General features: G+C 36.0%; 1 protein-coding gene across 2 annotated transcripts in view; it reads left to right on the top strand.

Annotated features, from left to right (window-relative positions):
* Positions 1-12,616, top strand: part of LOC113514234 (homeobox protein PKNOX2-like) — a 42,980-nt gene that overhangs the window by 22,528 nt on the left and 7,836 nt on the right. Inside the window, exons 3-9 of one of the 2 annotated variants that reach the window (XM_052893035.1) lie at positions 3,516-3,620; positions 5,161-5,350; positions 6,644-6,773; positions 7,398-7,474; positions 8,766-8,871; positions 9,943-10,017; positions 12,331-12,473. In XM_052893035.1, coding sequence (XP_052748995.1) covers positions 3,547-3,620; positions 5,161-5,350; positions 6,644-6,773; positions 7,398-7,474; positions 8,766-8,871; positions 9,943-10,017; positions 12,331-12,473 — 795 coding nt within the window. In that variant the 5' untranslated portion in view covers positions 3,516-3,546. The remainder of the gene's footprint in view (positions 1-3,515; positions 3,621-5,160; positions 5,351-6,643; positions 6,774-7,397; positions 7,475-8,765; positions 8,872-9,942; positions 10,018-12,330; positions 12,474-12,616) is intronic. The other variant, XM_026898260.3, reaches the window with a different exon arrangement.

The following is a 12,616-nucleotide window of genomic DNA, read 5'->3' as shown; positions in this document are numbered from 1 at the left end:
TCTGATGATGTCACTGTGACTAAAAAGTATTGTAAGCTTGAAATACTAAGTAGTCAGGTTTTTTGAAAACTGTACGAAGAGGTAACATTTATCAACGGACTTAAAAAATGAGGTGGTTGCCAAATGGATATATTTTATGTGTTACTTTTTTAAATTCACAAAATATAATCGGAATGTTTAAAAATTTGGGAGAAAAACATTCATAGAACATTCTCTTAAAAGGTTTCCTCAGTTTATTTTCACTTTGTATAATATTTAGTCAGTTTTTTTTTTACTTTTGTCTTCTCAGAAATGTTTAAAAAAAAGGCCCGTTTTTTTTAAATTAGCGGCCTTTTTGGAAGTAACAAAAGTTTATTAATCTTTTAATTCGCGATTTTTATGAAACATACTGTAACTTTATTTATTTTTATTGTAATACTATATATTCATACTTCTGTACAATGTAAAAATAATGCGTCAGTCTGCAGTTGGTTTAATATTTTTTGACACTCGATGCTCCCATCTAGATGTACCTACCATCTAGATTACCAGAGGGAGATGTTGTACAAAAGTCGATTGCTTGGGTACCTCTGTCCCATTCGTGTTTCTTCCGTGAAGCAATTGTGTTTGCATGGCTGTGTTTCGGTTTGAAGGGTGGGATATGGCGTGAATTAACTGGGTACAGAGGAATAACACCTGATTCCTCAGGAATGGTAACGCATGGGGGGTATCATGGGCGAAACAGTATACTCTGTTATATCCATGGTACTGTTCATATGTATAGGCGACGGTTACCACTTTCCATCAGGTGGGCCGTCAGCTTGTTTGCCATTCTAAGTTGTATAAAAAAAAATGAAATAAAACAAACGAGATGAGAATCTCCATTTTATTGAAGTCGGTTAAAAAGAAGATACCTGCACCACAGATATCAAAATACAAATAATATATACTATATTATTTGTATTTTGATATCTGTGGCGCTGACCGTATACCTACTCTTCTCATTCTATGAAGTCGGTTAAAAATAATAACCCGTGCACCTTATTAAGTGAATACAAATAAGGAAATTGTTTGCTTTCCTTTTGTTATAAGATAATCAGTGCGTAATTACTCCCGCACGATTTAGCCGGACGAGGAAAAAAAAAGTATTTTCCCGTTTCGAATTTCGAATTTCTTTGTTGGCAGCGCGTTTTTGTTGCCAGTGTGTTTACACCTAGTGGCACTGTGGTGTCTCTGTGAGAACCGTTACAGTGATAATGTTCTATCGGATCTGATTAATTCGAGCAGTTGTTTCACAGAGATAGAGTTCACTTAATATGGGAATAACATAGGAGTAAAAGAATAAATTGTCGAGTAAAATAAGAATCATCAAAATCGGTTCACAATTAGCGAAAATGTCACGTAACTTACCTTACTATTATCATAATATAATGAAATTGTATTTAGGGGATGACTGTACGTGGATGATATTAAAAAAAAATGTGAGGTTTTTTAACAAAATTAATAAATACCAAAATAATATTATTTAGAAAATTTGTCTGTCTGTAGCTTTGTTCCGTTATCACGCAATAACTATTGTATCAAATTGTTTGCCATTTTTACACTCGGATCCCAGAAGGTGTAACTTATAAATTGGTGTATGCTTTATCTTGATACGACATCTAGAAGTGATTATTTCATGCGTTTCCTCACTTTTGAAATCACTTCTGAAAAAACTAGTTTTTTAATAATTTTTGATTTCGTTCCACAAAACTGATATGCGTAAAAAAAAAAACAAGGAGAAATGAGAACGTCCTTCGTTTTAAAGTCGTTTGAAAACGTAATATTCAATTGCCACGGATCCAAACGGCCTATCTCAAAACATCTGTTCCCCACATTAGCCCTCTTTTAAATGCATCACACACAAAATTAATTCGAACATAAAAACCTTAAATGCTAGTGAACCAAAGGAAACAGGGTATCTTATATCAATCTACTGGCAACACTTGTGATGAATGCCCTTTCTCGGCGCGTTTGGCTTTTAATATCTCTTTTTATTGCCCCTCGGAGTTGTGCGCGAGTTATGACTGTGTTGCCAAGTTATTTACCCTTGTTTCGCGGTGATTTCGCTTGTTTTGCACAAGTTTTAGTGTTTATTGGATTGTCGTGAGCTATAATATAAATATTGTTATTTAAACTTGCCGTAATAATATGTTACTTTAATGCCCCATTACACGGTACGTGTCTCTCTTGTTTGGAGAAGAAATATTGTTATTTCTACAGTAGCCAGGTGGCTCGGTATATGATTTATAAATATGTGTGAGGTAATTATGAAATGTATTAAATATAAAAAAAAAAATGTTGAATGTATTTGAGCCTAAATGGACTGTAATTTTATGAAATGAAATGAATTTATTTGTATTAAACAGTCACAATTATTAACAAAGGTCACGTCGTGTTAAGTTTGGCACCAGTTTAACTGCCTTATGCGATGTAGGCATGCAAATATATTTTATATATATATATATATATATATATATATATATATATATATATATATATATATAAAAGTTACAAACACAAGATACAATGGGCCCCACACTAGGCGAACCTGTATCGTGGGCACCAGAAAAAGAATAACAAATCACAAATGTGTTATTTGTTATATATATATATATATATATATATATATATATATATATATATATATATATATATATATATATAGCGAAAAAAAATTACGACACAATTTTATGTTATTTAAATTACAATTGTTTTTAATCAATCAATACTTATAATAAAATCGTAACTGGTTGCTGTCTGTACATGGAAGATATATAAGAAAAACAGGGGGCTTTACGAACGCAGTATAATCGATTATATTTAGTTTATAGAACCCAAAATAATGTTTTTTAGAAGTTTTGACTGTTTGTCAGTACGTTCGTGCACGCTAATCTTAAAAATGGCTTAACCGATTTAAATGCGCTTATCACTAATGCGTTGCGGTTTTCTCCACTTAACATTTTTTCCATTCCCTCCGCTTGTACAGGGTTTTTTTTTAATGTATGATAATGGAATGGTAACCCCGCCTGCGCTATCGGTATACGCTGGCGGAGCACCAATGAGGATGAAAGCAGGCCAGGTAGCCCATCGTGACGAATTCCACTAGAATTAACCACGATGGTTTCCAAGGGAACCGTGTGGAGGTTGACCTGATAAGGTGTATTGCTAGCATTATTCACAATCCCTTTCCCTCCCAGTGTCTCAATTTTTTTTGATGGGTGAAAATGGAATGGTAGCCTTCGCTAACGGGATACGCTGGCGGAGCATCAGTGAAGGGAAGCAGATGAGAATGAAAATAGGCTAGTTAGCCCATCATGATGAATTCACCAGGAATTAACCATGATAATTTCCAGGGAGAACCGCAAGGAAGTCGACCTAGTTGGGTATATTGCTAGCAATGGGATTCTCAGTCTCCATTACTAACAATCCCTTTCCCCCGCTTGTTCAGGGTTGGAATATGCTTGAATTGTCACCCAATTGTCTGTTTGTTTCAGATGAGGCGTCGAAGTTGGTGATTGCGTCGGTATGCAAGGCGGGGCCGCGCCCGCAGCCGATGCCGACCAGGCGCAATTCGAGGCCGACAAGCGAGCCGTCTACAAGTAAGAGCGTCGCGTTAGCTTTTTTTTTTTTAATAGATCTAGACGGAATGGTCCTCCCGGCCTGTACTATTAGATAGAATAGAATAGAAAATATTTATTGCCAGAAAAACACAAGTTCAATGGAAATACAAAAATATTACATATATAAGGGTGTCTCATGTTTTTTTAAAGAGTGATAATGACCTGCGCTAACGGTATACGCTGGCGGGGCACCAGTGAGAGATGATTAATGAGGATGAAAACAGAGGGCCTACCATGAAATAGTTTCCGAAATTTCGGGAACGACTGAAACAGAAATTTAATGTTAAATTTACATAATACATGCCGTTTATAATTATTAAAAATGTTAAAATATCGTTCCTCTGGACTATTAGGATAGGATTTATGATGAACGAAATATTAAGCTCCATTTACTGGGTCGATTTCGGTGCGAACAAAAACACGAAATTAAGCCCGATAATTTCGAATTTCATTTCATGGTAGACCACCAGGTCAGTTAGCCCATCCTGAAGAATTCCAAGAGCAGTAACCACGATGGTTTCTAGGGGGGACCACGTGGAGGTCGACCTGATTAGTAATATTGCTGGCAATGGGGCTGTTAGACCCTATCGCTAACAATCCCTTTCCTCCCAGTGTATCATATTAGGCAAAAGGAACTGGATCAGCGGATGCTGTGAGTGTCTTCTTCTTCTTCTTCAAAAACCATCATTTTCGGTCTAGTATTATGTTTACTACTAGCTTTATACATGTTATATATTAAATTCTTTTGGACGATAATGACCACCCATTGCGATATCACCCATACCAGTCCGACATCTATATTTATTACCAGCGGATTCTTCTTTTCAATATTGTATATTGAATAACCGATATCTAAAGTTGGGCCAATGTTCAATACGAACAAAAATACTATAATGCAAACTATATTATAATTGTAAAATGCTTTTTTGTGTTTCTTTTGTTTTATAAAATGTTTCTTTTGTTCTTCTCTGTCGTTTTATTCAATATACATGCACGTCTGTACACGGCATTTTAATTTTTATTTTATTCTTCCGATACAAGTTCCTGCATGATTTAACTGCAATAAAACCAGCGACCAGCAAGGAGCTGAACAGCCAATATATGTATAGATATTGTATCTGAAATATATAGATTTTTTTTTATACAACTTAGAATGGCAAACAAGCTGACGGCCCACCTGATGGAAAGTGGTAACCGTCGCCTATAGACATGAGCAGTACCATGGACATAACAGAGTATACTCTTTCGCCCATGATACCCCCCCATGCGTTGCCATTCCTGAGGACTCAGATGTTATTCCTCTGTACCCTGTATATTCACGCCATATCCCACCCTTCAAACCGAAATACAGCTATGCAAACACAACTTCTTCACGGTTGAAACACGAATGGGACAGAGGTACCCATGCAATCGACTTTTCTACAAAGTCTCCCTCTGGTAAAAGATATTACTAGATATTATCCTTAAGCTTGGCCGTCAGTTTGTTTGCCATTCTAAATTATATAAAAAAAAATTACAGGCACCCCTTATTCCCACTGTTGGCGCTACTGCTCGAGAGATGCGAGCAGGCGACTGCTGGCGCGGAGCCCCCCGCGGCGGACGCGTTCGGCGCCGACCTGCAGGCCTTCGTGCAGCACCAGCGCCGCGACCGTAGGCCCTTCCTGGTCGACGATCCTGAGATAGACGGACTCATGATTAAGAGCATTCAGGTAGATCAAAATAACTGGTTTTTTCACAATCCCAAAATTTTATAGTCCCCAAGATACAGGTGTGGCCCAGTTTGGGGACTGATGGTAATGCAGATATTTCCTCGTTGAATATAAATTGTAAAAATTGAAAATTGTACCTTATGCAACTGTATCTTTCTTGAATAAAAATATTTTTTTTTTTTTATTATTCAATCGAAGTCGGTTTTTATTTGTGACACAAAATCTTTAATTGTAAAGTTTCTTCAATCAAGTTTCAACAATCTTTAATTGCATTTTTTTTAATTTTCAATTCAATTTATACGTAACAATATTACATTGTGTTAAATATTTTCTATAAGTCATAAGAAGATATTATAAAATAACTAGTTGACTCGGCAAACGTCGTTTTACCATATACATTATTTCATGAACTATACATGAAAATGTATCGTACTACAATTATTATATTCGATCGCCATCTTGCAACCCTATTGAGGCATATAAAAATCGCTATTGAAAAACAGGCGTTGATCGTAAAAGCGTTAAAATTTGTATTTAAATGTATTTTCGATGTAAAATCAAATTATAAAATAAATATAAAAAAAAATGTCAAAAAAAAAAGAGGTAGGTCGCCTTTATCCCTAAGGGGTATGAAAAATAGACGTTAGCCGTATAAAGCCATATATTAGCCATAAAAATTGGTAAAGCTGTTTCGGAGGAGTTTGGTAACAAACACCGCGACACGAGAGTTTTATATATTAGATTTTAATATAGAAACCTGAAAAGTATGTAGTAATAAAATAATCAATAATAGTTTTCTCCAAAAATTAAAAAAATAACAAATGTCATTAGTAAGGTATTAATGCATTATTAGCTCCGCAAAACACGACAGATATGGATTTTCATACAACTTTTGCCGGCCGCTGCCCGCATGTATCTTGGCCAGTACGGCAATTTTGAATTATCTCTAAGAAGATTGTCAAAATAATGCTCACATTTCCAAGCATGTGTGAGAAATATTTATTTACGTATTAAATGTATATTTATTAAACATTACATCAAGAGATACAAGAATGGTATAAAAAAAAATCAAATAATACTTTTTCTTTTTTCAAATATATTATATAGCTTCTTTCCAGCCTTTTATCACTATATTATTCTCGAATAACATATATATCTCGAATAACTTGTGCGTAGTCGACGCAAGCCGCTAGTTTTATATATTTCGTTACTTCCATCTAGGGAATATTCCATTCGAGATTGTTCCATTTATACAATTTTCACAATGAACAAATTTCTACATTCTATTTCCAGGTGCTCAGGATCCACCTTCTAGAGTTAGAGAAAGTGCAAGAACTATGCCGCGACTTCTGCGGTCGGTACATCGCCTGCCTCAAAACAAAGATGCAGAGTGAGAATCTGCTACGGACTGACTACACAGGAGGTAAACTTTATCATATATATACATATACCACTAAGGTGGCAAACAAGCATACGGCCCACCTGATGGCAAGTGGTTGCCGTTGCCTATGAACACGTGCAATACCAGAGGTATTACGCGAGCGTTGCCGATCCTAAAGAAACCTCTTTACCCCCCTTTTGAAATGAATATTTTTTGCCAACCTGGTGGGATCTTTTTTACTGGGTAAAATAGGGAATGGTAACCCCGCCTGCGCTATCGGTATACGCTGGCAGGTACCACGGAAACATGGTAGGTGAGGATAGAAGGTATCTAAACAGTACGAGATATATACATAGATTATATAGATAGAGCATCGAGCTTCAAGAACAGGTAAACTTTTCATCAGCTAATTGTCAAATTTACGTTAATTAAATTAAAATAGTGTTCCTCTGTACCCTATAAATTTGCTGCCATATCCAAGCCTTCAAACGGAAACACAAACTTCAAGCGCAAACAACTGCTTGACGGTAGAAACACGAATGGGACAGAGGTGCCCAAGCAAACAACTGTAGTACTACTTATACTGTGATAATAGCTTCATTTTATGTACAATAAAAGCTTCAATTGTTAGTTTCTAATGTCATATAATTTGTCGTTCACTTGCAGGCGGCGTGGAGAGTAACAACAACTTGTCCGGGTCGCTGGAGGACCACTCCAGCACCTCCAACTCACCACAATATCAGGTATGAAATGTATGTTACATTCAATATTATATCTTTTCGACCTAGAGTTCTCTGTATGGTCCCGGCGTAGATAGGACCACCCCTTCCTTTCCCGTGGGTGTCGTAAGAGGCAACTAAGGGAATTTAATGCTCGAGAGATTGGCAGCAGCGTCTCTCTTAAAATGTCACCGAAGCCTAACTCTGGTTGTCAATCTACTTGTCAAGCGTGGCAACTACTGGCTAAATGAGATATTTTCTCCTACAAACACTCAGGTTATGGAATGAGTTCTCCGCCAGGGTTTTCATGTAGGTACTTAATATGTAGGTAGGTAAATACCTACAAAATTTTTTTGTTCCGTTAACTTCTGATAGTGTATTTTAAACTGTGTCAATAAAGCGAAAGTTTAAAACTAATAACAAGGGATTAAATAGAAGGAATGATAAAATAAACTGTGAATCATATGGTTGCCTCCTTTCTTCTTATGCAAATATATAATTAGTAAAAAGAAGACGAAAGATACAACATCAGTTGCCATTTTTCTCAATTCATATCAGGCTAGTGTATAGAAAATGTTTGATATGTCAATTATTTGTCAATGACAAATTTTATATTACTTAATTAAATATTCGACACAGAAAGTATTCAAGCAGGTTGTGTCTGAATTTGGTAGGGTTTTTGTTTTTAATTATATTCAACTTAATTACAATGATGAACGAGTGAAATTTTTATTATATATTGAGACACGAAAATAAACTTTTTTTTTAATGTGAAATGGAATGGTAACCCGCCTGCGCTAACGGGATACGCTGGCGGAGCACCAGTGATAGATGATAGATGAGAATGAAAACAGGCCAGTTGGCCCATCATGATGAATTCATCAAGAATTAACCATGATAGTTTCCAGGGGGAACCGCGAAGAGGTCGACCTGGTTGGGTACCATATATTGCTAGCAATGGGATTCTCAGTCTCCATTACTAACAATCTTTTTCCCTCCATTTGGTAGGGTTATACGGCTGCATAACATTTTCTGTACACTACTCCACTATGAATTGACAATGTTTTATTCTTTCTATGTTAGGTTTAAAATTAATTATACTAAATTTAATTACAATGAATTTAAAACGTTAACGAGTGTCGTGACACGATATTTTCTATATTGAGACACGAAAATAAACATATTTTTAACTGTACTCATATCAAAAATTTGTTTCGATAAGTAAATAAAAAAGAAGTTACCCCTAAAGTACCGATAAAATTGTGGGGTGAAAACAGAAGACAATGGTGGTACAAGAGTGATCGTTTTGTTGCAGCCAACGGCGGCGACGGGAGCCCCCCCGGCGCCGTTCGCGGGCGCGGTGTTCCCGCACGGGGACCTGCCCTACCCGGCGCCCGCGCCGCCCTCTATACGGGATCAGGGTGAATACACACTTTTTTGTCATTGAAGTTGATCATATCTACACCTGTAAATTTTTTTTTTGGTGGGTGAAAATGATATGGTAACCCCGCCTGCGCTAACGGGATACGCTGGCGGAGCACCAGTGAAGGGTGATAGGTGAGAATGAAAACAGGCCAGTTAGCCCATCATGATGAATTTATCAGGAATTCACCATGATAGTTTCCAGGGGAAACCGCGAGGAGGTTGACCTGGTTGGGTATATTGCTAGCAATGGGATTCTCAATCTCCATTACTAACAATCCATTTCTTCCCTCCACCTGTACTATTGGTATATGTTACCAAGCTAAGAGATGATAGGTGAGGATGAAATTAGATCAGTTAGTACATCGTGATGAATTCACCAGAAATTAATATTTTGCAATTTTTTTAAACGTCAACTCGACCTAAAGGAAATTATTATCATCGATGATTTATGTAACATGCTGCTAGATGGCGCTTACGCCTTATTTATGTTCAAAGATATTGGAAATTTGCCACCTGGTGGGAAATCTTTTTGTGGATTAATCCTCTGTAATTTTTTGACTAGATTTGTCATATTTCCTTGTGTGTGCTATGTATGTATTTATATGTATATGTTTATGTATATTATTATAGTAAGTAGTTTAATAAATTATATTTATTTGATGTTTTTGTGCATTACAGGTTTTTGTATATTATGCACAAAGAATTATTAATTCACTCTTGCGCCATCTATCCACTTCTATCTGTTCTCCTTTAACCAAAGGTTGTCTGTAGGAGATTGCCCTAGCAGTAAGACCGCCTTTTGTACCTTTACGTGTATATTTCAATCTGTATTTATGTTACTGTATATCACTTGAATTATTCACTTGTCATTGTATATTTTTGTTTATGGTGCAATAAAGAAAGAAATAAATAATAAATAATTTAATCAGGATCTTAATGTAATAACTACCAGTATAATTTAGGTGTAATTAGATCGAAAAAGCTCGACTAGTTTCGGAGAATCAATTCGTGATCCTAGGATTAGATCTATGATTTGTTTATAATTAAATTATTTGTTATAATTCCAGCATCGTTGGTTGTTCAAGGTTCGACGCCGATCAGTCAAATAGGTGCTGGTTTGCTGTCCACTGACTCCTTCACTGGTGAGTACCATAGTATAATTGTATTATTTTTTTCACCTAAACTCTGAATCACCATCATCATCATCATCTTAGCCATTATCACGGCCCCCCTATACCCCCCAATAAACTGCCATAAAGAACGGCCCTGAGCCACCTGCATCCACTGACTCTGCAATGCATTTGAGGTCGTCACTCCATCTAATGGCGGTCGTCACTCAAGAAACTTTCAAATTCAAATTCAAATTCAAAAATCATTTATTCATGTAGGACATTTTAGCCGCTTATGAACGTCAAATTTGTACATTATAATTTTATATTTACCCTACCGTCCAGTTCGGTATATAGATCCAATTGAGAAGAACTGGCAAGAAACTCAATTGAATTACTTTTTTTTTAAAGCCAGTTTATTTACAATGTATATTTATATAGGTGTCTATGTCTAACATTAAATGAAAATTCAGTGCATGAACAACTATTGCCATGCACACTCGTCATTCAAGTAATCGTTTAGTGAGTAATAGGCTTTGCTCAGTAAATATGATTTAACAGATGTTTTGAATTTATTTAAGGGTAATTCCAACATATCCTTTGGTATCTTATTGTAAATTTTTATACCTATTCCCATAAAAGACCTATTAACTTTTTCTAAACGATACTTGGGGACAGCAAGTTTGTCTTTAAATCTAGTATTAATATTATGAATATTGCTGTTTTTTGGAAATAAGTCAAGATTTTTATGAACATATAGAATATTTGAATATATAAATTGAGAAGCAACGGTGAGAATATTTGCCTCTTTGAATTTCTCTCTTAATGAGTCACGACTCTTCATACAGTAGATCGCTCGAACGGCACGTTTTTGTAATATGAATATATTCTTAATATCTGCCGCTTTTCCCCATAGTAATATTCCATAAGAGAGTAAACTATGAAAATAACTAAAATAGACTAATCTAGCAGTATCAGTATCAGTGTACTGTCTAACTTTACGCACGGCAAAAGCTGCTGAACTTAGTTTCGCTGCAAGGCTTTGAATTTGTGCACCCCATTGTGTTTTATTATCTAGTGTGATTCCTAGAAAGACAGTAGATTCTATAAATTCGAGAGATTCGTCATTTAATTTAATATTGCAATTAGTATTAAAACTTTTAGATAGAGAGAAATTAACACATTTTGTTTTTTTAGCGTTTAACATAAGATTGTTAGTTGTAAACCAGTGCAGGAGACGCCGCAAAGCACTATTTACATCGTCATAATTATTAGTCATTCTATTAACTTTAAAAATCAATGAAGTATCGTCTGCAAACAATACTATGCCGCATCTATCCTGCATGGCATATGGGAGATCATTAATGTAAACTAGGAATAAAAATGGACCGAGAATAGATCCTTGAGGTACACCCATTTGCACAAGTGACCCGTCAGACGTAGCGTTGCTAATCTTCACTTTCTGTATTCTATCAGATAGATAAGATTTTATTAAATTTAAAGCATTGTCTTTGACGCCATAAAAAGCAAGTTTTTTTAGCAATGTATTATGATCAACGCAATCAAAAGCCTTAGAAAGGTCACAAAAAACACCTATCACATCCATTTTAGTTTCCCATGCAGCAAATACGTGTCTAAGCAACTCTGCACCTGCGTCTGTAGTTGAACGACCTTTGGAAAAACCGAATTTTCTTCTCTATCGGTTGTCGATTTTTCGAGCTATGTGACCAGCCCATTGCCACTTTAGCTTGGTTATCCTTCGGGCTATGTCAGTGACTTTGGTTCCTTTGCGGATATCTTCATTTCGGATTCTGTCATGCAAAGAAACTCTAAGCATTGTCCTCACCATGGCTATATTATACTATGCCATACCTATACCTCACCATACCATACCTATTTCTTAGAAAAATCACTTTCCCTTTGCTTCTTCTCCTGCTGGTTACTCTGTTTGAGTCATACATTACTATTTGCTCTTCTATTGCAGTTGTTTTATTTAATTGTTTTATATAGTAATATTTTATGTATGTATATGCTTATTGTATGTATGTATTTATTAATATATTGTATGTATGAATTTAACAAGTGTTGTTTTATTTTTCCTCTATTCAAAAATGCACCGCCTACGTATTTCTCTGTTTTCCCAATGGTTGACTGGTAGAGAACACCGTTCGGTGTTAAGTCTGTCAAATGTACATAGAATTTTACTGTGCATTAAAGTTTAAATAAATAAATAGCTTGCTGAGTACTTTAAAGCTTTTGCATGCAAACTGGCAGTTATCTTATGCAAATGTCATTTAAAAGAGATTTGTTTATTACAAATATTGATATAAATTTAATTGTAAACAGGCACAAACTCGAACAACTCGTGTTCGTCTGTGTCTGGCTCGCCGCCGCCCGAGGACGAGTGCGACGAGGCGGGCGGCAAGCGCGGCGTGCTGCCGCGACACGCCACGCAGGTCATGCGCGCCTGGCTGTTCCAGCACCTGGTCGTGAGTACCACGCCTGTCTGTACGTACATACCCTCGCCGACACCACGCAAGTAATGCATAGTTTATTTATCCCCACATACGAGAGAAAAGCTGTTGGCCGCAAGTATTTTTTTTATATTATACTAAAAATATGTTATAGTACA

This window comes from Galleria mellonella, unplaced genomic scaffold (genome assembly GCF_026898425.1).
Source record: "Galleria mellonella isolate WM207_F2 unplaced genomic scaffold, CSIRO_AGI_GalMel_v1 utg172, whole genome shotgun sequence".
Classification (NCBI taxonomy): Eukaryota; Metazoa; Arthropoda; class Insecta; order Lepidoptera; family Pyralidae; genus Galleria; species Galleria mellonella.
The sequence above is the reverse complement of the archived record's forward strand: the minus strand, read 5'-3'. Positions and strand labels throughout refer to the sequence as shown.